The 25,517-nt window shown below is 31.7% G+C and overlaps 3 protein-coding genes, 1 long non-coding RNA gene and 1 pseudogene across 9 annotated transcripts; 3 read left to right on the top strand and 2 right to left on the bottom strand.

Annotated features, from left to right (window-relative positions):
* Positions 1-447: 447 nt before the first annotated feature.
* LOC25495383 (40S ribosomal protein S25-2-like) lies at positions 448-2,057 on the bottom strand (annotated as a pseudogene).
* A 1,570-nt stretch (positions 2,058-3,627) lies between these two features.
* LOC120576137 (uncharacterized) lies at positions 3,628-5,220 on the top strand. The gene has a single exon (XM_039827157.1). It carries the CDS (start codon positions 3,979-3,981, stop codon positions 4,774-4,776), a length of 798 nt encoding a protein of 265 aa, XP_039683091.1. The 5' UTR covers positions 3,628-3,978; the 3' UTR covers positions 4,777-5,220.
* Positions 5,221-6,259: 1,039 nt separating this feature from the next.
* LOC25495384 (probable caffeine synthase MTL2) lies at positions 6,260-7,788 on the top strand. The gene is made up of 4 exons (XM_039826589.1): positions 6,260-6,269; positions 6,562-6,647; positions 6,877-7,146; positions 7,260-7,788. Exons 1-4 carry the CDS (start codon positions 6,260-6,262, stop codon positions 7,701-7,703), a joined length of 810 nt encoding a protein of 269 aa, XP_039682523.1. The 3' UTR covers positions 7,704-7,788.
* Positions 7,789-15,056: 7,268 nt separating this feature from the next.
* On the bottom strand, positions 15,057-23,382 carry LOC25495385 (bifunctional dihydrofolate reductase-thymidylate synthase). Of its 6 annotated transcripts, XM_024786085.2 has the most exons (12): positions 23,245-23,382; positions 22,383-22,472; positions 19,508-20,025; positions 19,023-19,422; positions 18,907-18,951; positions 18,672-18,737; positions 17,948-18,009; positions 17,782-17,856; positions 17,530-17,695; positions 17,300-17,423; positions 15,651-15,757; positions 15,098-15,542 (listed from the first exon to the last, which is right to left on the bottom strand). In XM_024786085.2, the coding sequence occupies exons 3-12, from the start codon at positions 19,930-19,932 to the stop codon at positions 15,432-15,434; spliced, it is 1,581 nt and encodes a 526-aa protein (XP_024641853.2). In that variant the 5' UTR covers positions 19,933-20,025; positions 22,383-22,472; positions 23,245-23,382; the 3' UTR covers positions 15,098-15,431. The 6 variants fall into 6 exon arrangements, with proteins under 6 accessions (XP_024641854.2, XP_013451060.2, XP_024641852.2 ...); XM_024786086.2 differs by lacking the exons at positions 22,383-22,472; positions 23,245-23,382 and adding an exon at positions 20,538-20,773 and having other exon boundaries at positions 15,057-15,542; XM_013595606.3 differs by lacking the exons at positions 22,383-22,472; positions 23,245-23,382 and adding an exon at positions 20,351-20,773 and having other exon boundaries at positions 15,057-15,542.
* Positions 21,569-23,761, top strand: LOC112422691 (uncharacterized). Its single transcript, XR_003013206.2, has 3 exons — positions 21,569-21,690; positions 22,125-22,155; positions 23,328-23,761. It is a non-coding gene; the product is annotated as an uncharacterized lncRNA (long non-coding RNA).
* Positions 23,762-25,517: the final 1,756 nt, after the last annotated feature.

Here is a 25,517-nt window from a genome sequence, read left to right on the forward strand (position 1 = left end):
GACAAAAAACTACTGCTTCACTTGTTCTGCTTGTCCTTGTTGTGGCATTATTTGTGAATGGCTATAGTGCTGCTGTGGGTGTGGGAAGAGATAATCAACTGGAGAAAGATGAAGCTAATACTGAGGCAACGATAGGTCTAAAAACCTCTTACTAAAAAAATACAGTTGAATTTCAATTTAGGTGGGTTGAACTAAAAGTTTTCTCAACTTCACCCAGAAAATACTAATGAATTTGGACTTAGATGATTTGGTTTGGACATGTGAAGCAATTAGATGGTGGCTGAATAAAGAAAAATGATGAGATGTATGTAAGTCAAATATATTACCAGCAACCAAAAAGAGAAGAAAACATTTAAGACATCAATTTAGCAATAAGAAAATTACTTCATCAGAGTCATCCTCGACAAATATCGATCAATACAACATAAACTATGAGTGGTATAAAATTTAGGTGTTTGTAGCATTGGTATAAATCTGTTCGCTTGCATGGGCAGATAGACACCAACCTGATCAGACCTTTAGCCATCAGATCTCTTTCTTATTGCTCTCCTTAATTGCAAGATGTGTCCAATTGTACAAATAATGAGAATCTTGTTTTACATACAATGTTGGTTAATTTGCATTCATCTATATCCATAAGAAATTATAAACAACTAAAAGATGACCACAAATACTGAAATATTGCTAACATTGTCCCGTCCCATCCCATCCCATCATATAACTTCAAAGAAAATATATGTTTACAATTTACATGCATGCAAGCATAACATGACAGTAAAAGTAGACAACACGGATATAACAACATGAACACATTTGCATTGAAGAATTGAGAAATCAAAATGAACTTATATATATAATCAAAATAGAGACATTTTATTATCTATTGGCGCCGCAGTCCCCTGCTAAATTTATTTCTGTTTTCTATGCTGATTTTTTGGGAGTTTCATCTCCTAGACTTGTAGTTTCTTAGTTTTGTGTCTTTGGGCTTAGCAAGTCATCAAGGAATGTTAGAGCTTATACAAGATTACCAATCAAGAAACAGCCGTAAACCTCCTTAGTAGCATCAAAATTCCAACAATTAATATTGCAATATACATAAAATGTATCAAAATACTACTTCCAAATGCAACTAATCCATTAATAAAGATAAAAAGGGTAAAAGTAGATTTACCCTCAAACGATCAGAGAGAACAGAAGGAGTAACGAGCTTATCATAAGTAGCCTGATCAAACAACACCATATTATTTACCTTCTCCTTTTGCTTACCCTTGCTCCATTTCTATAAATTCACAAAATTTGACATTAAAATCACAATCACACACAACAAAATCATTCATCTCTTATATCTAGTGCTATCCAATTTGCATAATGACAAGTACTTGCAAAAAAAAATTAATTAGAACTTTAAGAAGAAAAATGTGAACCTTCTTCTTCTGTTTGCCACCACCGGACTTGGCGGGTTTGGAGGAAGGTGGAGGAGCCTTGTCCTTCTTTGGAGCCTTAGAGTGCCATCAAAACATACACAGAACGAAAATTAGTAGCAAAAAATTGAAGAGAAACTAAGGAATTCAAGTTTGAAGAGAAAGTACGCAGATAAGTGATCACAAATTCACAATCACAAACCTATCTTTTACAAAAAAAAAAATGTTACCGTATGAAAAAGCAAATTTTTTGGGTCAATATAATATGGTCCGATTATGTGTTAATTCGGGCCACAACGCACTAATTTGGGCTAAGATGGTTTACGATTGGTTAAATTTTTTCATCCTTACTTTTCTCGTGTGTCTTATAATTTTCTCGTTTTCTTTTTTCAAATTTTACAAGTTGAATCATAAAAACATGATTCACATTAGATAATTTGAACAATGTCAATATAAAAGATAACTTAGTCTCCTTTCACGGTTTTTGGTTAAATCTAGCATAATTAAGTTAAATCTTCAGAACTTGACAAATCAAAATTTAAATCTCACTCTGTAAGAATGTTTACATTTAGTGTATGTCACTGTCTCAAATATAATTACCTTCGATGAAATGAATATAGAGAAAATTTGTGACATGTATATTTATACTTGAAAAATCATGTTATATTTTTAATATTGCAAATTTATATATAATTTTACCCCCACAACATAAAATTATAAACATGGTTCAAAAATTTACAAACTAATAACATAAATCACTAAACTATTCTCTAATGACAGTTATTTTTCTCCCAATATAGGAAAAGAATTTAGCTTCTCCAATCCTATTATATTATGGAGAATGTTAATGAGTGTTCTTAAGACATTGTGAATTTGTGATTTCTCCTACATTTTATGAGTGTCCTTAAGGCTTGTATTTTAAATAGATAACTTTGCATCAAAAAACATCATAAAATGATGTAATTATTATTAAGATAAAAGTAAAAACTTGTATTTTCTAAACAAAGTTTTTATTAATGAATCTTTTATTCAATCATTGCTCTTGAGACACTCGTCAATAGAATATTATTATCCATGATAAAACTGGACATTAAATGTCATTGTCACAAGAAATAATTGAAAGATTTTTATATTATGCCAGTGCCAGTACAGGTATCAAACCTTATATTAACGACTAACAAATTAAATCACATTAACAAATTCTAAAGAGCAAACGTAACAAATTGAAAGTGTCCACATATGTATCAATTGATTAACTCTATCATTGCATTTCATGGGTCCATTGAGGACAAAAAGTTACTGAGGGACCATGAAGGCTTTGGAGGGTTGACAAAAAAGAGATGAAGGAGAAAGCAATTAAGCAAAGAGAGTGGGTGGCATATTTTTCTTATAGAGTAAGGAATGGGTTGCAAATCTTTGTGGTTTCTATATTGACCAACTGTCATGGACTCCAATAAGCTACTGCCAGGTTAATACAACTAGTTGTATTATGTAAAAATAAATAAAAAAATTGCATTATATTCTTTGAGGTGTTCTTTCAGGAACTTATTTTATTTATTCACACATTGTAAACCAAATGCTGTATATGTAAAATATTGTATATTCATAAAATAATTATTTAAAGTAATGAAGATCATATATTGGTTGAAGGAAAGGCAAACAGATTTTGGAACCTAAAAAAGTAGGTATTGTGAAAATATCACGATAAATAAATCGTATGAGGAATCATGTAAAATAAAGTTCAAAGATAGGATATGAGCGTAAACAAGTTGAACCGTGTTGATTATTTAAAATTTGAGTTGTCTGAAGAAAACAAATGAATCTAAGGAAGGGTTAGGCTAACGGGTGCAAGCAAGAGAAATCTCGCATGTTACAATCGTCACTTGGTTAGAAGAATCCCTAACCAAATGACGAAGAATCTCTCACCATTTGGTTAGAAAAATTCCACGATACAGTCGTCAATTGGTTAGAAGAATTCCTTGCCAACTCATATACACAAATATAATTAGAGCACTAAGTTGTCAATTCATTCAATATATATATGTTTGCATATTTTAAAATAAAAGAATGAAAAGAAAAAGCATTGTTCAAAAGGAAAAGAAAAACTAAAAAACGAAAGTAGGAAAGGAAATGGAATATTGGGGAAAAGTAAAAGGACTAGATTCGTGTCTCTAAATTAATTTATTGTTGTCAATGACCGCTTCATTTATGCATGCTTTTGATTCAAATCTCTATATATTAGAGTAACACAAAACCACCCATTTCCGAAAAAAAGACCAAAACCTAAAGGAAATACATAACAAACAGAGAAACTCTATTCTCAGATTTTCACTTAGCCTCCAATTTTTTCATATTAAAAACATTCACTCAATTTCCATGCTTCTAAACCTAAATACTACTGCAGTGTCTATTATAGCTGCAGTTTCTCTATTGGTATATGTTTTCACATATATTTTATATGTGCACAAATTTTCAGTTCCCTTTATTTAAAAACATAACAGAGTAAGAAAACAAAAACAGAACCTGTTCTGTTTCATTGCTCTTTTATTAAGAAAAAATGGGTACAATCAATTTACACAAACACAAAGCAGAGAAATCCAACAAAGTTCAAAAACATCGTCATCTTAGAATGATTGCAAAAAAATTTCGGTATGCAGAGATGTGTGTTGTGTTGATTTTGATTTCAAGGCTTTCATTCCAACAACTACCATTGGCTTTGAAGAACTCAAGCGAATATTTTCGAGGTTTCGCGGTTAGTCCTGCTTTTGTTTTTCTTGTTGGAAACATTATCATCATCACACTCATTGCTCAATCTGGTCACTTCTCACAACATGATTCTGCAAAAAGAAGTTCAGAACATGATCTTTATCTCGAGTTTCTCAAGAATAGCAACATGTATCAGAAAATCCAAGGTTTTGATCAGAAAAAACCCAGCGTAAAAGTTGAGAGCAACGTAAAGGGTTGTAGAATAAACGATGGATGCATGGTGAAATTATCTCAAAAAGAGAGTATAAAGAGTGAAGATGATAACAAAATGAAGTTGGAAGAGAAACAGGAGATAGAAACAGAGATGGGTTTGGAAGTGAAGGGATATAGGAGGTGTCAATCGGAAATTGAGTTGGTGAGGGGTGTGAATAGTGATGATGCGAAGGATCAAAGAGTGTTGCAAAGGTGTGAGAGTGATAATGATAAGAGTAAGAGGAAAAACATTGAAGTTGATAAAGAGAAAAAATGGAGTTTATATCCTGAAGATGGAATGAGCAGCGACGAATTTCGTCGCACCGTGGAGGCATTCATTGCAAGACAACAGAAGCTACGAATAAATGAAGCACAAACCATATTTATTCCTAGCTAATATGTGTCTTCTTCTGTTTAATGAACAAACAACTATGTGAATAAAGATTAGGGCAAGTGAGTAAATAACATTTGAGTCTATTAATCTAATTTTGTTGGGTTTCTAGTTAGAAAACATGGTGGTGTTTTCCAATTTGGTTTTTATGGTAGTGTTATGTGCTTCACGCAGAAATTTCGTGTCTCCTAAACACACTCTTATTTGGTTGCCTCAATGGAAAATAATTAGTTAGGTTGCCTCAATGGGGAGAAGCTAAACACACTCTTATTTAATTAGTTAGGTTGCCTCAATGTAGGATTTGGACGCAAAGAAAAGGAAGGTTTTGGAGCCAGGCACGGATCTAGTGTGGGGGCAATGGGTCAAGCGACCCCACTTGCCTCCACATGTGAATTGTATTTTTAACCCAAAATTAGATATATATCTAGTTTGACCCCTCTTTATATAGTATCATTGTCTTCACATAGTTTATTTATTACACTATAAAAAGTTACAAAACTAAGAAGGATCATAATGAGTGTTATAAGAACACTAGTTGATAAATCAAAAGAAGTAGTTTTTTTTATAAAAAGTTTTTTTTTTTTTTTTTGAAAGAAGGCAAACTTGCAGCCATGCTATTTTTTTCATAAAAAGTTGTTATAATTATTATATTGATACAAATAATGCTTATTTTTAAGATAAAATTTTCTTTTATGAAAACTTTAACCAATTATTTCAGAGCATATCGTTGGCAAGACCATACAACTACTATTATAATATAAACTATTCTTATATTTGTTGAAAAAGGTTGTGACTGACGCTACGTTGGTGGTGAAAAAATAATTAATTATGGTTATATTTTTTACACTCTGCTAGAAATGGACAAATATTTCTTTAAAAAATCAACATTTTAGGGCAACTATAAATATAACTTGTATAATTTTCGCACGCTTACGCGTTTATAAATTTTTATGATTTAACTTAACCCCACTTTCACTTATTAAAATTTCTGGATCCGTCAGTGTTTGGAGCACACCACTGAAATATCTTAGCAGGTTTGGAGTTGTGGCAGCCAGCTTATGCAGAGTTGGAAACAAGCACAGATCATGCAAAACTAGACTGCCAATAAGCAAACCAGTCTTGTGCGGTCTCGTCTTTGCAATTGCAATTCTTCTGAATAACAAATTATCATTAATGAAAAAGATAGTTCAAAATCTTTTATTTCCTTTAAATATTATTGTATAGATAATAGATATACATGAACTTGCAGGGGTGTGTTAGGAAAAAGAAGAGTGCTAAATGCTAATATGAACTCCCAACAAAAAGTAATGGGCCGTGAAGCTATCGTGTTTCTTTGTTAGAGTGGTGATGTTGATTCGACCAAAGAAAAAAGAGTGGTAATGCTACAGAAAATGTTGATATTATTCGGTGTAAATTACTTTCAACTCACATTTTTTGTTTTAGGGTTTCATTCCTATGCTAACTTTTAATTTTAATTTGAACTGAAATCATGAGTACCAGTACTTCCTTCTCCCCTCCCTAACTTAATTTTCAATCATAGAGGAAGGTGGATTGAGCCATTTAACTGTTGAATTGAAGCTCATCAAAGAGGGAAAGTTATCATAATATCTTTTTTCTCTTGAGAATCTTGTACAATTCCTAGCTAATTAAAAGCAAAGATATAAAAAGCAAAAGCTAAAACATCAAATTTAGACCTAGAGCCAAAAAAAAGTTAAAATAATAATGTATTTTGGCTTGTGTAGCACCATTCCAAATTCCAAATAAGAGTGTGTTTAGCTTCTCCCCATTGAGGCAACCTAACTAATTATGGGAGACTCTTCCCTGACAATTCCATTCACTTTTTTCATTCCTCCTATAGTCTACACTGGCTTTCCAAGGTATATAATTTTGATATTCAATAGTTTAAAGATTTTCAACAAAAATAAAATGGAAGCTATTTTGTGTTTATTTGCTGCAATAAAAAAAATATTTTCTTTGACCAAAAAAAATGTATGTATATTAATTATATCCATAATAATATACGTATATGATATTCCTTGCAAAGAGTAGAGAATATAGAACAATGCACTGATAATTAATTGTTTAATTTAATTAATTTGGCAACAGACTCCAGATGCATTGCAAGATGCTGCTATAGAACCATTGAACAAAGGGAATATTTACCTAACAAGAGCAAGCCCTCCAGCAGTGCAAAAAACATACTTTGAACAATTTCAACAAGATTTCTCATTATTTTTAAGATCACGTTCGTCTGAACTGCTTCCTGGTGGTGCCATGGTCCTAACACTTATTGGCAGAGATGAGCAAAATGAACTTATGAATGCATGGGTTGTCATTGGCATGGCACTCAATGACATGGCCGCACATTCAACTTTAGAAAGTTCACTTGATTGATTAAAACAAGCTTTAATTTGTTCATAATGTATACTCCGGTCATATAATTTTTGATCACTTGATTAGATCTATTTACAAAGTGTGTGTGAATGTAGCTTAATGTTTTCTTTGTTAATTACCTAACAAAACAAAACCGTGTATGTATGTGTTATTTTATTTGGTATATGCAGAAGTTGGTGGAGCAATCAAAATTGGACTCATTTAACATACCATCCTATTGCCCTACGTCTGATGAGATTAGAAAAGTGATTGAAGAAGAAGGGTCTTTTGATGTTCAAAGGTTAGAGACAATTAGAACGGATTGGGTGAAAAACGTCGATGTGATCGATGATGAGTACACTGTTGTTGATGAAGAAACAAGGGCTGAGGGTGTAGCAAAGTTTATAAGAGCTGTTGCAGAACCAATTTTGAAGTCAGAGTTTGGAGAAGAAATAATGGATGAATTATTCATTAGGTTCAAAAATAAGATTATTAAACTTTATGGAGTTGAGAAATTGGAGGTTGCAAATTTAGTCATGCACATCACTAAACGTACTTGAAGCATTCATCATCAAAGAGTTGACTTCTATGAACAATTTTCTATTTTAAATGTCGTTATTATTATATTCATGAAATTTGATGTAAGTGTTTAATTTGTTATTTCGAAATTTTAAGTTTGGAGTGAACTGTTTTATGAAGCATAATTTTCTTTTTTGGTAGTTCTCTATCTACCTGTATTGGGTTTTATCCATGGAGTACGTGCGAGTTTATTAGCCAAGAGAGAGAGAGAGAAAATCATCTAGGTTGTCTTTGTGAGTTTTTAATATATTATATTAATTTATTTTTTTTGACAAATATATTATATTAATATTATGATGTATTTTTATATTGCATATTAATATTTGCGAACAAATTTTAGATTCTTAATTAGTTGATAAATAACTTTAATTATTGAGTGAAGATACGATATATTTACAAAATTCATTTTTTTTTAAATTTAATTATACTCACGGATACCTATTGATATCTAAAATTAATTAAAATCTAAAGGATATATATTGGCGCGAATGACATTTATCTAACCGAGCATAAGACTGCAACTCATGGTTGGGTACTCGTTGACATCTCTACTTAAATAAAAAATATTCACATCCATTTTTTTTTATTTCCTTTCTAACAACATCATTGTTTATTAGGTAGTCCAACAAGAGACAGGTTGGAAAAAACTACGACAGGGCAACTCAAATGCAATATAGATTGATACAATGCTCTGGTTTTGAACGATTTGCATATGATCCTGGTCATTTTTCATTGTTGACTTTGTATCTTTGATGTTTGTCCATTGTTCCTGTTTGGTTTACTTCTAAATTGGTATACTAGTGGTTTGTTAGACGCATCCTTCTCCACCACTTGCAATTGTGTGGAGTTTGGGATGTGTATTCATGAAGATGAGGGGAGTTTTGTGCTTGTTGAAATTATTTGGTCCACTTTGGTTTGTTCCACGGAAGAAGGTGAAACATTGAGATTGTTATATGTCATCAATTGTATATGCATGATCTACAACTTACTATGTTGATTTTGAGCTTGATACAAAGAAAAATGTGGATTACTAATACAAAGACTAAAGTGACATCACATAATTCAATTCTATTTTAGATGAATGCAAAAAATATTGTAATTTATATTTTGCAAACGAATGAGACAGCTCATAACATAACTAAAGAGACCCCATTTTTAACTTGTCCTTATATCTTCATTGATGTTCCACCATTTATCTTTAAATTGATACCTAATGAAATACTATAAGTTTTTTTCTTAAAAAAATCGTTTATTAGGTAGACCATCAATTTGGATTTGAATTTAGTTTAAGTTAATGTGCATTAAATGAAAGTAATGCTCATTGTTGAAAGGAAGAAATAGTCTATTATATTCAATCAATGATTATACAACTGCATCTTATAAGATTATATAAATGTTCAACCACTATTCTTTTTACACTACGTACTAGTGATCTATTACTGGTCTAATACCAAAAATCAATGAATATATTCAATCAAAAATAACATAAACTTATCAACCACTTTTATTTTTTGAAGGGTATCAACCACTTTAATTATTACTACCAGCGGAAATACGTACGTGCATTTACGTGATTTCTGTTAAATTTTATATTGCATTTGATCATATATTTTTGTTGTTGTACTTGATTATCATGTACAGTAGAAACTCTTTAAATTAATACTCGGTAAATTAATAAATTCTCTAAAATAATAAATTTGTCCGGTTCCGATTTAGGCCAATGTAAGAAATTGAAAAACTCGATAAAATAATAAGATAATAATTTTTCGGAAGATCCCTTTATAATTTTCGGTCCCAAGAAAATCATAAATTAATAATTCATAGAAACTGAAAAAAATTATATTACACTATTGAAATATGATTCAATAGTTGTCTGTTTTCCTTTAAAGTTCAAGTCTGTTTGGAGCTCATCTCTAACTTTTCTTATTGCATCCAATAGCTCAGGTGTTGTATTTTTGTATTATATCATAAAGTTGTGAAGAGTGTTCGACGCCATAAGTGCTTCCTTTCGTGTAACAGGCTCCAAAGACACCGTATCATCTTCGCCGTAATCCTCTGCATTGTTCTCAATGATAGTACCCATAATATCTTCTAAACTCTTTAAATTAATAATTATTAATTTATCGATAAATTAATAACTCTCTAAATTAATAAATTTCTCCGATCCTGACATTATTAATTTATAGAGTTTTAACTGTAATAAATATTATTACAACGATATTTAACTAATTTAAAAGTTTAATAATATTATAAAGTTGATAAAATTATCAATGCAATAGTTTACATAAATTGTATAGTTGGAATAAAAAATACAACACCAAAACTATGTATTCCCATATATTGGTGTAGATTATTATTTTATTTGAAAATACAATGAGCACACTTTACAAGTTTTCTCCGAGAATAGAAAAATAATAAGGGGGAAAACGAAGAATATATTCTCTGTTAGGTGCTAAAAGTTTTTAATTCATAAGCATCATTTTCAGGTATCCGATTTATTTTTTAACGATTATAGGTAGGTCTTTTTCTTCTTCTTTATTCAGGTAGGCCTTTTTTATATTTGAAAAATGACCTAAAACTCTTTAAGTTCATTCTGTTTTAGCAATTGACTATGCCCTCCTCAAATCAGGTCAACCCCTCTCCTTTTTTTTTTCTTAGAAAAAAAAAAAAAAAAAACTACCATATATAGCTATATAGTGATATTTGAAGTCTTTGGACCTGTTTAGAATTTACCCTCTAACGTAATTTTTGTTAGACTGTTTAAGAGAATTTATGAAAACAATTTAAAAATATATACAATGAAGCTAATTGGCAGATATTTTTGTATTTTTTTTTCCTCTTTTTTTGAGACAAAAACAATAGAGAGGGCGGAGGAAGAGAGAGAGTAAGACCACAATGTAAGTATGAGAGAGAATTGTGAGAAAATGGTTACACAAATATCATTTATCTGTTTAGGGACACACACGTAAATGAGAAAAGCTAGAAAAAGAAAAAAAAATCAACTAATGAATATTTTTGAAATTAATAAATGATGTATAATTTTATGGGTGGATTCTAGGATGAGGGCTCAAATAAGTCCCTCATCGATGTACCATTAATATTGACTTTTATATTAAAGAAGCTCACACGATTTCCATACTCATTATCGCACTGGATATCATGTTCCTCTCTCTTCCCCACCAAATTTCATATCTCTCTCACTAATGTTTATGGTTACATTTTCTGCAAATAAAAATGGACTTTTTTTTTCTCTAAAATTTTTTTCCTCAATGTTTGCAAGTTGAGAATTACTTAACCCAATTGAATTAAAAAAAAATAAAAAAATACAAAGAACTTAAGAAGGATCATAACACAGAGAGGAAATTAGAATACTATGTGACATCTTAGGGGCCACGATTGAAGCCCTCCTTGTATATATTATTGGCTAAATTATCTTTTTGGTCCTCTAACTATTTAATTGATATCAGAGTAGTCCTATAACTAAAAATTGATTTATTTCGGTCATCTAAGTTTCTCACTGTTACTACATTTAGTCCTTTCTGTTAGTTTTATTCAAATAAATGTTAGGGTTTGTGTTATGTGGGTCCTCTAACTTTATTTATTAGTATCATTTTGGTCATATTCATTGTTAAGGTATTATGATTAAATAGTGACTGATATTATTGGTAACTATTATGGTTCATATGTATGTGTGAAACAGGAGGTCAGGTACCCACATAACACAAACTCTAACGTTTATTTGAATAAAACTAACATAAAGGACTAAATGTAGTAACGATGAGAAACTTAGAGCACCGAAATAAATCAATTTTTAGTTAGAGGACCAATCTGATACCAACTAAATAGTTAGAGGACCAAAAAGGTAACTAAGGCTTAATACATCATTTGGTCCCTTAACTTATTTTTGGTTTTCAATTTAGTCCCCTAACTATAAAGTGTCTCAATTTGGTCCTATAAATCTTATGTCGTTTACTATTTTGGTCCTATAATTTGGTCCTATATTTCAATTGTAATTCTTTCTTTAAGCAATTGACGCTGAGAAAAAAAACTATGTTCCACGACTGTGGATTCCTTAACTGCTCCAATAATGTGTTAAGTACGATTATTTTGGAGTTTTTTCCACTAGACTAAGAAATGCACGTAAATAGATATAAAGATAGAACGACAAAAGAATAAAATAGTGTAAAATATCTTGTATTTGATTGACCGCGTCAAATACATTGTACAAAGTAATTTTTATTGGTAAAACTATTCCTATTAGGCAAAATGACATGACTTACAGCTTCTAACCTTGCTCGGCTATTTTCGCGGATAGTGTGTGGTATTTCCCTTGTTGAGGAGTTCGTGGTGTCCCACATTAGGCTGCCAGCTTCCCACTTCATGGTGTGATCCGTTGGAAGGTCCATAGTGTGCAGTCCTTCCTTAAATGTTCTTCTTCACTTATGGTTTCTTGCGGTCAATGACGCTATAAATAGAGAGTGTGGGTTTAACGACTCATTATCCAGTTCTAATTAACTTTGATTTAATTTGATGTCTTCAAGATCTACATACTAACAAATTGACTCAGAAAATAATTGACAACCTCTCATTTGGCTAAAATAGAACTCGCAAAATCTTCCATCGACAAAGTTTGTCCTTTATGTCACTTTTTTGTGTTGATTGTGATGAAATGATAATTTTAATGTAATAAAATTATTTTTATCGTATCTAATTTTTACTTAAGGATGTATATGTCATTTTATAAATACATCTTTGTTATTGATCATCGTTTTTTCCCTTTTCTTTTCATATCTACTGATTTTTTTTTTTTTTGTAAGGATTTCATATCTACTAAATAGGTGAATTCTACAGTGAGGGTTCAATTAAGTCCCTCACCAGTGGTCCATTAGAAAAATAACGTTGGATTTAATCAAAGGTTTAGATTAGTTGAAAATAAAATTAAGAATATGTGTTCATTTCCATACACAATCCTCTGATCATCTTCTTTGTCTGATTTTTTCTCCAACAAAAATCAAAACAAGATGGTTGCCTGTACAAAATAATTGTGACAAAATAATGTTTGATGCATCAAACTACAAGCCATGGTAGATTATTTTAACCAAAGACACACTCCAACGCCCAACATAGGCTTCAAGATTTAATTAAAGGCACAACTAAAATATGGAATTACATATCGTCTGAAATCTGTTGTACCACTATTTTGTTACATCTCTCTTTGATTGGGACATGAGGTGACAGTTACTACCATGGAGAAGATAACAAAAGCATTTCCCTCCTTCAAAAAAAAAAAAACAAAAGCATTTTCCAAAATCAAAAAGCAACTTAACTGCTGAACAATAACAAAATATAATAGTTCTTCGAAAAATTCATTCATCAATCTCTGATAATCCAATTACCAATTCCAATGAGTTTGTCGTCGATGGAGAAGTTACAGATACAGATACTTCAATTCAACTCCTGCTTAGTTAGTAGTCACCAATAATGACCATGGGATGAGATAGAGGCAGGATTGTATGCGGAAATGTATACATGTTTACATTATTATTTTCAATCAAGATCAACCGTTAATTAAATTTAAGGGTATTTTGCTCATGTTCCACCGATGAGGGACCTAGTTGAACCATCATCTTAAAATCCCCCACTAAATGATGATCTCAGTTTTTATTATTTTTTCTTATTTTAATTTTTTTCTATCTTTCACTCATCAATCAACCAAATAAAGTATAAACAAGAGTTGGACTGTAACCAAAAAGAGTTGGACTAAGTTAACCCCATTTTCAGGGACTAAAAAATATTTTTATTTTCTAAGGGACTACATTGGATCTTATCATTTTTTTGGTCGTTAACACTTTAATTTAATCTATATTTTTACTATTTTACATGTTTCAAACATATCCGTTATTGTATTTTGCATTAATCTTGTTTACAATTGTATTAATAGATTATGTTAAATTTGTGAATGACATTTTATTGGTTTGTGATTGGTTGCATAAGGTTTGATTATATACTATCTTTCGCCAGCCCTATCTATAAAGTATAGAAAGGAACAAATACGAAAACTTTACATCTCCACCTAGTACATGAAATGTGGGATTTCAATGATTGAAAGTGAGAAAAATGTCAAATATCAACATGCAAGAAAGGGATATTCCAGCATCAAATTTCCGTTAAGGTGTGCACTATACATTAATTGAACATTAGAGACTAAGAGCAGTACACATCTTCATTGCTTACTCTTTAAATGATTGAGGTAGGATTAACCATAAGCTCGGTGGCAAGTTCATGACGATCGCAATTGTTGCACATATATTTTAAAGTGTGGAGACACAGGTAAGCTTTATATTCGTGTCACCACCACCAATTTAAGCAAACCGGATGCAATGAGAAGAAAAGTGAATCCCCTCTCAATAATATTTTACAAAATCAAGGCACCCTAATAAGCTTTCACATGCCATATGTTTGAGTTCTATTGATTGAACATGATGCGCCATTTGATGACGAGAAATTACTCTTCATACAAAGTTTTGATTCTTCATGAAGTAATTCAAACAAAAAAACTGTACTGATTCATGGATAAACACATCCCAGACATGAGACATGAAAGAATAATATCGTAATAATTTGAATTTAAAATCCTTGAAGAGAGACAACATTTGGAATAAAAACACAATTTGCATAGCCTCTAACCGAAAACCCTGTATCTGTCACGAGGCAGATGCCAAATGCTAGTTGGTGCACCTTGCGCTCAGGGGTCTTGCATCAAGCCTTCTCTTTTTACAATCCAATAACCTGTCTGAGTCATATTTCATGTTTCAAAGTGATCCATTTGATTCTCAAAGTGCATAGTTTGATTGCACTATTTTAGAGATTTCTCACAACCTTGTTCATCTTCATCAATGAGAGGAATTGAAGTGCATATCCATTTATCCATTCTTTAAAGAGAAACAAGATGGCACCACAGAGCTCAATATTAAGAAAGTCCATAGCAACCTTCGACTTGTTTCAAAAAATACTCCACAATATTTTCAAGAGGATACTAAAATGTGGGTGATGCAGGAGATAATTTTGAATCACTTGATGATTGCATAATTAATTCTTGAAGTTGCTAATTTGTCTTCGAATGCACTAGATTTAGATGTCTTTTCAGAGATAATGATCAGTAAGAGGTGAAAGACCTTATATTGATTAGATAACATGTTGGTGTTGGAGTCTATGGTTTTTACATTTGCAGTGTGTGTGTGTGTGTCAAGGGTCTGCATCAGAGTCCATGCTTCACAGGATAAATGCAATCACTCTACAATTCTGATGTGTTCAAAATAAATCTAAAAACAAAGTTTTGAAACTAGCCTATAAATATAACTACTTGAATCAAAAGTTTGAGACTTACAAGATATTCTAAATAACATTTGATGATAAACTAGTTTGAGACAAAATTTGATACAGAATAAGAATAATTTTAAATCCATTCAAACTTAATATAGATTTATATAAGCCGTTTTTAAATACAAAAAGTTCTAAACATGTAATATAGCACTTGAGCATACATGATCACCAAGGCTTTGAGCTCACGGACCACTAGAAAGAAAGCACCATTCTGCATTCTATAAAAACTGAATCACCTTAATGATATCCAACAGAACTAAATTGCATACTTGCCTCATTTCAAACAGCAGAAACAACCTGAAGCAGGGCATAAGCTCTCCCATATTTTAAACAGCCATTTTCATCTCAATCTTCTGGTGAGGATCATAGTCAATGAGCTTGAAATCAGTAGCCACAAAAGAATCTATATCTTTCTTCTTTGGATTGATCTTCAAAGTCTGCAGTAGAGTCAGTTTAGTCAGCAAGTAAAGGAGTAAAATCAAACACAAATCTAAAGTAGGGCTAACAACATTAAAACCAATCATTTTCTTAAACATTACACATACTGGAAAAGGTTTTGGTAGGTTATGAAGCTGCTCCTGCAAAGGCCTCACATGAGTTTGGTACACATGTGCATCCCCAATAGCATGGATAAAATCACCTGGAACAAGTTCTGACAAGAAAAAGACAATATAAGAATTGATGGTTTCAATTTCAAATTACTTCTTGATATCTTTAACGATATTATCAACCCAATAAACTTTGAATCCAAAGTCCAACAACACCCAACATAATTCAACAGAAACAAAAAAACACCACTGATTGGATCAATAGATCTCATAAAACACTGCCAAGTATTAGATCCGAAGACCATTTACCCCCTAAATTTGTCTCTTAATGGTTTAATGGTCTGGCCAGTAGTTTTCTTTGATCTAACTCTAGCTATTAAACTATCCTCCATCTGTTAAACAACCCTCTTCAAAAGCCTTCTCCATACATACCCAAACCACTTAAGACAAGACTGTAGTCTATTCTACAATGGAGGAAGATTTTCAGGTCATATTACATCAAATGTGGGACCTTGTAACCGGAAGGAATGGAGTTCAAATCCCCTCATGGATAGTTGTAAAATGGTCATTAGTGTCACGTTAATCATAATTTAAAAAAAAAACAAATATCCAATGTGGGACTCTGAATGGACATCTAGAGCATGAACCATGTGGCTTGATAACGGATAATACAGATCTTTAATAGGCTCTAATATCATCTTAAAATTTGGGTTAGGTCTAACTCAACCCAACAAAACCAGCTTGAAAGACAAAGGATATCATTCACTTATAAACACAATTTCAAACCATATTACATCTAATGTCGGGCTCACAACACTTACCTTCTTGTGCTGCTACTCTTCCATCTAACATTCTCCGTGTACAATACTAAATTTACTTCTTGCTTATTGCTCAACATTCACATGCAAACAAAATTACAAATCTTATATCTAAACCAAAAAAAACTCCTCCAATATAGAGTTCTTATTTTCTATTACAAAACTTGAAGCATTTTTTGTTTAATCAATTCCCTTTTGAACTCATGGTTGAAACCTCACTCTATGTCCACATCACTAACTTTTTTAGAAAACGAGACTTGCGGCATTATTTGTTCTCCAATTTTCGCCTTAACATAAAGATTTGTGCTTATTGATAAACTTGCATTCAATATTTTCTATTTTACTTCTACTTCAGCCGAAACTGTGTGTTTCCACAATGTGACTCCACACTTTTAACTTCTCATTTCTGTACCCCTAACTTTTTTATCCAACCTTAACCAGTGAAGCAAAAACTGCTTAATACATTTTGTCTAAAAGCAATTCTACTCAAAAGGCTATAAAAAAGTTAAAACTTCAAAAGTGAATCATATGATAGAATATTGGAAAGAGCAACAACAGAAAATTAAGAGCTTTATTCAAAAACGTATTCATGTTACTAAAAAAGGATACATAGAACTGTTGTTGTATCAACCTCCACAAATGACTCATGTAAAAACGAAATGAAGAGTTTATCTCATAAACCTACTTCCCCAAAAAGTTAAAGTTGTTCAGTGAAAAGTTTATCTCATATGGAAATTAATAGTTGTGTAATTTAAATCTATGAACACCAACACCATACATATTATAACATATTTTACTTTACAGCTGTACTTAGATAGATTTGCATACCACAAATATGAGCAATCATGCATGTCAGGAGGGCATAAGATGCAATGTTAAATGGCACACCCAGGCCCATGTCAGCAGATCGCTGATACATTTGACATGATAACTCCCCATTTGCTACATAGAACTGCAAAAGTTAAAATTCAGAATATAAATTAAAAAAGGATGGAAAGACTAGAGAGGGAGGGGGGGAGGGGGAGTTTTCAAAGAGAAACCCAAATAAAGTTGCATACCTGTGCAAACATGTGGCAGGGTGGAAGAGCCATCAATTTAAGATCTGCTGGATTCCATGCAGAGAGAATGATCCGTCGATCATCGGGATTATGCTTTATCTTGTTGATAACATCTAAAAGCTGATCAAGTCCTTGGTTGGCATAGTCACCATGCATGTTAGTATACCTATAAAATTTAGGATGGGGAATGAAGGGCATACTACAACATAATAATCTATTGACCTAACAAGAGAAAGGTACAAATCCACTTACTTGGCACCAAAGTGCCTCCACTGAAACCCATAAACAGGTCCTAAATCACCCTCTTCCCTCTCTGACAAACCAATGCTGTAATAAAATGTAAAGCCAGTCAATAAACAGAAGAAGAGAAATGTACAATTTGTATTTAAAAGTTACAACAATTAACAAACATGCTCGCCTGTCAAGGAACTCCCTGGATGCATTATCATCCCATATATGAATGCCTTTTTGCTGCAACACCTGTCAATATAAGTATAAATAGATGTTATATAACATGCTTTGATAATAATTCATATTCACTATACCAACAAAAAATAAAACTTCTCATGCAAGTTAAGTATTATGATTGAATAAAACTTCAAGTAATTATTAATTATTTCAATGCTAACAAAGAAATGGCAGAGAAACAATCGCAAACTTTATTATCATCATATTGTCTTCTGTTCTATAATCCATAGCATCACAGTTAAGATTAATATTTCAGTCAACAAGAATAAGTCATCTTCATTAACTTCCTGAACGACCATTAGGATCTAATGTTGCAACCAGGCAGAAAGCCAGCCTAGGAATCCTTCAAAATGGTGAAAGATATGACCCAGCAGCATACAAGTTTAGAGCTGTTAATTCTGTGTAGATTAACAAGAATCCATGCATATTACAAATTTCTGATAAATACACGAAGAGGCAAAGAAATTTTAAAAATAATAACAGAAATTTGAGTTGGCTTGGATTGGAAGCTCTTAAGCTGGCAATAGGTCTGCTAGTCAAACCTAAGCTCGGGTAAAATGAGGTACCCCAGACCTGAGTTCCGCAGTATTTGGCTCAAGTCAGCTGGTTAGTGACCAAACTTAGAAAGGTGAGGATTTATATGCGTGTGGATAAGATTGGCAAAAGATAATTACCTTTGCATTTGTTGAGCCGCTGATAAACCAAAGAAGCTCTTCAACAACCCCTCGCCAAAATACTCTCTAGCAACCAAATGCAAAGATCATTTCAACTTCTTTATCAAAATATACAAATAGATATTTCACTTCCCCAATAAAGACCGAGAGTAGTAAACAAAAAAAATGAGTAAACAATAACAGGTTAGTTTGCACAGTATACTAACACATCTTAAACAATAATCTTGCTACATACCTTAGTTGTTAGAAGAGGAAAGCCTCTGCGCAGATTGAACCTCATCTGTGGAATTATTACAGACGACATAAGCATATAAATTGCATCAACCCACAACACACTAACTGAAATTTTACCTGGCAACCAAATGCTGACAACGTCCCAGTCCCTGTCCTATCACCCTTAGTGGTACCTTGAGATATGATTTCTTGAACCAGATTAAGATACATGTACTCCGCATGTCTCTCGAAAATCATTTTCGGAAGAAAAGAAAAGTTCTGAACCTCAAATTTTTTAGAAGCCGAATTACTATCAAAAAGTGAATCAGTATTCTGACTCGGGTACTCTGCTGCAGAACTCCTTACACGCACATAAGTGGTGAATGAATATCGGATGTTGTTTTCCACCTTAGGAAAGGACGAGTACCATGGCTGAAATATAGTGGTGTCAATTGGAGGCATAAAAGTATCACACTCAATGTTTGATTGAATTTCTGTGAGGTGGATAGCTTCACATTCAGGTGCATTGAGAGCCTCCCTGTACATGGAAATAATAATCTATAAGTCTAGAGCAGAGAAAGAGCTTAACATGAAAATGAAGGAGAATTAAAACAAAGAAATACCTAAATATCTCACCACCCCCTATAACAAATATTTTCTCAATCGAAGTGTGATAAGGAGAAGCTGCTAAGAGTTCCAACGCAGACGACATACTTCTACATATAACAACATTTTCTGCTGCTGCAATATCAAAGGTACCCGAGCGAGTCAAAACAACATTAAGACGACCAAGAAGAGGTCTGAACTGAAGAGGGATACTCTCCCATGTTTTTCTTCCCATAACAATGGCATTTTTCTTCCCAGGCTCGGATGTTGTAGTAGTTATCTCCTTGAAAAACTTGAGATCAGTAGGTAGTCTCCATGGTAATTTCCCATCCTTACCAATGCCCATTTCTTTGGTGGCAGCCACAACCACTTGGTAAGTCCTCTGTAGGTTGATGCTGCCATTGCCATTTCCATTGAAGATTGCAGAGGAATCACCAGCCATAATAGAACTAAGAAACCGACGACACAGACTTAAAGATTGGTTCGGATGAAAATAAGGACTGCACAACCAATTCTTTTGGAAGTGCAGTGCAATCTGAAAACCAAACATTAGAGTTAATTAATTAATTAATAGCCAAAACTAATAATGATATTGTCACTACTCATATAGAAAACATAATGAGATTAAATGTATACAGCAGTGATGTCAAATAGCGTAGCAGAATTTGAATAAAATGGTATTGTTCTGACATATGCTATCTCTCTTCCTCCTTAATATAAGAAGATAGTATGTTGTGGAAAAATCCAAACTGGACATCCTCTACAAATGACACGTCCTAAATTGAGGGGTAAAACAAGTCTAAATATTGCTTTTGTTAACCAAATGACCTATCTTTACAAAAATGATGTCATGTAACTACCAAGTTATGTTATTTTTTGTTTCATTGCACTTCAAATTTCTTTTCCCGGTTTCATGCCGATTACTAAGACCAAATAGTATTCACTTTTTCGGATTCCTAAGTCTGACCCAAAATGTCAATTCAATATGCACTCAATAGCGGCCGCTCCCGGCGCGATCGCGGTGCGGAGCGGCCAAAAACAGCCTACCGCGTCCAAGCGCCACCGATTCGCGCGTTAGGGAAAAGCGGGTCCATAGCGGGTTTCGCGGCCGCCTTTACCTGGAGCGGGAGCGGGTCAAATCGCCCGCTTTTCCGGGTCGGAGCTCAAAACGACTGTGTTTTGGTTTTTAGAGGTTGTTTTCCGGTTAGATCTGAAGGAGAGAGAGAGAGACGAGGGGAGGAAGGAGAAGCAGAAGGAAGAAGAAGGAGAAAGAAGAGGAAAGAGAAATAGAAAGACGTGTTTTTTTTTATTTTATTGATCTAAAAAAATCACGTCTCAGTCACGTGAATGGCTGTACAGCACTTTTTGCTCCACAGCTGTAACACATCCACTCCACTACAACATACTATTATTTGTCAGCTTGCTTTCTTATCCCTTATCAATTTTTTATTTTATTTAATTAAATCTTCTCTGCTCATTTTCGTTTTTTATTTTCAATAATGATTAATAATAATTTGTATTCTCTAAAAAAAAAAATTGTATTACTAAATTAATAGTAATAATACATGTTTCAAAGGAATAATAATTAATACATAGTATAGTATATTGTTTTTAAATTATTGCATGATATATTATTTGTCTTTATCAAAAAAATATAGTATGATATATAGTTTTGAAATTAATAAGTATATATATTTAATCTGTTTCTTAAATACATTGTTCAAGGTATTTTAGTAATTTTTTTAGCATTATGGTATATTGTTTAAGTATATTATTTAAGGTATTTTAATACTTCTTTTTTTTAACATTATGATATTTTATTTCAAATTATGTATACATTATGAATTTTGAGTAACATTTAAGTTGTTTTAGTATTTCTTTTTCAACATTATAGTATTTTAGTATTAAATATATTAGTGTCCGCGTCATGTAATAGCGCCCGCGTCGCGCCCACATACCGCGCCGCGTCAATTTTTGGGGTGGCCGCGCCGCGTTTCCGCTTTGACAACTATGCTTCTACCAATACATCTAAGAGTTCCCACGCCAACTTGCTCCATAAAATTTTGGGGGCAAACTCTCACATTTGAATTTCAAATTTCAAAATTCTTTTCTATAAGATTCAATACTTTTACAAATCTGTTCTTTCATTTTTCTCCTCTCTCACTTTCTTATTTTGCAGCAAATGTAAAGGAAATGTAAGGTAACAAAAACAACTCTTCTTTCTTCTTCATTCTCTTTGCAAACATGTCTTCTTCCTTCTTTATGTCCTTTATATCATCATGTTAAACTAAACTAAGTTCACTTTCTTCTTTTTTTCAACTGCACAAACATATAACAAACTCTATTTCAAATACAAACAATTTCAGTACATATCGTACCAAAACAAAATTTCCCACCTTTCTACAACTATTATCTTGAACATTTTTAACAAACTATTTCACAATACAACAAGGCAAAAGATAAATAATCTTTGTAGCAACACATTTTTATACAAGATTCAACACACTTTTATCCAATATTCAATACTGCATTTCACTCATTGTTCTTCTTAACAAAAACTTTTTTTTTCTTTGCTAAAAAGTATTTTCCTAATTTTTTTAATATCATGTAAAACTAACTACACTTTTTTTCCAGATCATTCAACATGCCATGTTCTATATCCAAGGTACACAAAACATCATTCATAATTTTGTATTTCTTTTCTATTACTTTTTCCTTCTTTTTATTGACAAAAATAAAGAAAGAAAACGAAAATACACATAGCAACAAATAAACATAAAAAATAAAAAGTTTTAAACCAACGGATAAGGTTTGGTTCTATGCAACAAACTACAAAATTTTAAAAGATTTAAACCAATGGATAAGAGTTTTTGTACACTTTTTCCTCTTTACCTTTTGCTAAGCTCAAATTCTGTTCTTCCACTTCATTTTCTAGAAAGTTAAAAGTTTCTCTCCTTTCTCCAGTCAAGGGTGACCAATTTTCTGTAAAATATAAATAAAATTAATATTTTTCAACAAACAAACAAACATCACATGAAATCAGGGTATAAATACTCTTTTGAATTATTAAAATGAATTATTATTTTTTAAAATAAGTTTAAAATCTGTTTTTCCTATGTAGATAAATAAATCATTTAAATGATAGAAAAAAAAATATTAAACAAGGTTTACACATAATTTTTTTTTGTCTATCATGTAAATAATCAAAATCATTGATATTAATGTAGATATGAGATTAAATCAAAAAAAAAAGTTCTTTGAAAAAATCAACAAAATTATTTACAAAACGATATTTACCAGCAAAACATAATTTTTTTTTTGTTGACTTATAACCAATTAGAAACTTTTCTTTTCCTTTAATAAATGTGATTTGGTTGTTGCATGTATCAAATAAATAAATAGTGATGAAGAAATCAATTTCAAAAATAAAAAACAGGGATCGTATATAGAAGAAAAAAAAAACATTTTTGATTTGCAAAAAAAAAATATCATTCACCGTAAAAAAAAAAAAAAAAAAAACCTTATTTCCTGAACAAAAGTTTCAATTTTTAATTTTAATTCAAAATTGGAATAAAAATGATAATTTTTTGCGGCATGAATCAAAAAATAACTTCAAACGAAGTCTTCAAGGAAATTGCAATATAAAAGCTTCTTTATCAAAGATCCAGTAAAAGGATTACAAAAATAATAACATTAGTATTAGATCTAAAAAAACCTAAAACAGATTCATTAATCACAAAAAAAAAAATCTTACATCTCTTGAAAATATAAGAGAATCACATCAAATTTCATCTCTTGAATGTTTTTGTTGTTGCATGTTTGATGACGAAACTGAAGCTATTGATGTTGCGGTTGTCTCCAAAAAAAGTTGCTCCGGTCGTAATTTTCTGTTGTGGATGTTTAGGGTAAGCAAAATATCACTTTGATTTTTGCAGAGGAGTCTGACGGTGGCTGCAGAATCGGAGAGAAATTGGACTCAATATTCATACTTTCCTCGATCTCAAAATAATGGTGGCTTTATTTATATGTACAGTGGTCCGAGTTAGTTGCAGATGAAGGTAGAAGGAGGTTTTCATGGTTTGTGGGGGCAGATAAGAAGAAGATACGGCGGAGAGAGAGAGAAGAATTTCTTCAGTCTTTGGTTAATGGGAAATGAAAATTAGGGTTTGTTATGGAAAGTTATCTATTGGGCTTTTTTCAGAAATGTGTTGGACTTCGACTATTTTTTACACGGTTTGGGCCTAACCATGACAATTATTCTATTTTTTAAATTGCTTTTTAGACTCCTATTTTGTTTTAACTATAATTTTATTTTGAAAATTGATTGATATATTATCTTTAATCATATTTTTTAGGGTCCTTTAATCATATATTTAGGGGTCCTTTAATCATATTCTTCATTCTGAAAGTCCTCTTTTAAAATGATTATTATACACATAATAAGTTGGCTAACATATTCTAAAATTGTATAGGTCAATAATTATTATACACTTGAGAAATTGTCGTTTCTAAAAATACATGCAATATAAAAAAGTCTACGCAATGCACGGGATAAATGAACATTGTTTACTATATCATAAATAAATAAAATGCATGGGAGAAGCGGGCATTGACTAAAAGTTCAAAATTAACTTAAATGCACGGGATAAGTAGTCAATAACTAAATTAACTTTGATATACAGGACAAATTGTCATTTATATATATAAAAAAAATCCAGCTAAAATGTTTATACTATTTAAAATATCATCTCACTTCAATTCTACAATGATATTGAACCATCATCGACTTAAATACATTGGATAAGTGACCATGGACTAAAATGTCATAAACAACCAAAATACATAGGAGAAGTTGACATTGATTAAATAGTACAGTCATACATGAGACAAGTTGTGATTAATAAAATGCACGACTGAAGTTAACATTAAATAAAGGGAAATGCTAATCAGTGCCCTATGAGCACTGATTAAGAATATAAAAAAGGAAATTATATAGTAATTAAAGCATTAAAATTATGTAATTAATTTATAATAAAGTCAAAAACAATTTCCTTTTATGGTAATAATTCCCTTTTATGGTATGCGTAACCGGTGCCCTGGAGGCACCGATTAACATGACCTTTAAATAAATTATTATGACACACTTGACAAATTTTCACCAATAAATATTCATAATTAACTCAAACAAACAAGATAAGTTCTCAGTGACTAGACTAATTACGATACACGAGACAGGTTGTCATTCACAAAAATTATTCATGATAAAGCGTTTATACTATTTAGAATATTACCTCACTTCAATTTTAAAATAATATTGAATCCTCATTAACTATAATGGACGGGATACGTGGGAATTGTCTAAAATTTTGTAACTAACTAAAATGCATGGGAGAAGTGGGCATTGACAAAAAATTCAAAAGTAACTCAAATGCACGAAATAAGTTGTCATCAACTAAACTAACTTTGATACACGAGACAAGCTGTTATTTAAAAAGAAATTGTTCTTTCGAAAACGTTTATACTATCTAGAACATCACATCACTTTAATTCTATAATTATATTGAACTCTCATTAACTAAAATGCACGGGATAAATGAACATTGTCTAAAATATTGAAAATAGAAAAAAATGCACAGGAGAAATGGGTGTTGAGTAAAATTTCGAAATTAACACAAATGCACGGGATACGTTGCCACTAACTCAACTAACTTTGATATACGGGACAAACCGTCATTTATAAAAAAAAAATCCTGCTAAAACATTTATACTATTTAAAATATGACCTCACTTCAATTCTACAATGATATTGAACCTTCATCGACTAAAATACATGCGATAAGTGACCATGGACTAAAATTTCATAAATAACCAAAGTACATAGGAGAAGTTGTCATTGATTAAATAGTACAATCATACATGAGACAAGTTGTAATTAATAAAATGCACAACTGAAGTTGACATTGAATAAATTAAACTATCATGCACTTGAAAAATTTTCACTAATAAATATTCAGAATTAACTCTAAT

Source organism: Medicago truncatula, chromosome 6 (assembly GCF_003473485.1).
Source record: "Medicago truncatula cultivar Jemalong A17 chromosome 6, MtrunA17r5.0-ANR, whole genome shotgun sequence".
Classification (NCBI taxonomy): domain Eukaryota; kingdom Viridiplantae; phylum Streptophyta; class Magnoliopsida; order Fabales; family Fabaceae; genus Medicago; species Medicago truncatula.

Bases quoted from the DNA above. Each gene is read 5' to 3' on its own strand.
- LOC120576137 (XM_039827157.1), top strand. From the start codon at position 3,979: ATGGGTACAATCAATTTACACAAACACAAAGCAGAGAAATCCAACAAA.
- LOC25495384 (XM_039826589.1), top strand. The intron at 6,648-6,876 runs GTATATAATTTT...ATTTGGCAACAG, and splicing joins GTCTACACTGGCTTTCCAAG to ACTCCAGATGCATTGCAAGA. The intron at 7,147-7,259 runs GAAAGTTCACTT...GTGTGAATGTAG, and splicing joins TGGCCGCACATTCAACTTTA to CTTAATGTTTTCTTTGTTAA.
- LOC25495385 (XM_013595605.3), bottom strand. From the start codon at position 20,040: ATGTTTGGTTTTCAGATTGCACTGCACTTCCAAAAGAATTGGTTGTGC. The intron at 18,952-19,022 runs GTAAAATTTCAG...ATAATTCCACAG, and splicing joins TGTCAGCATTTGGTTGCCAG to ATGAGGTTCAATCTGCGCAG. The intron at 15,543-15,650 runs GTATGTGTAATG...ACTCTACTGCAG, and splicing joins ACCTACCAAAACCTTTTCCA to ACTTTGAAGATCAATCCAAA.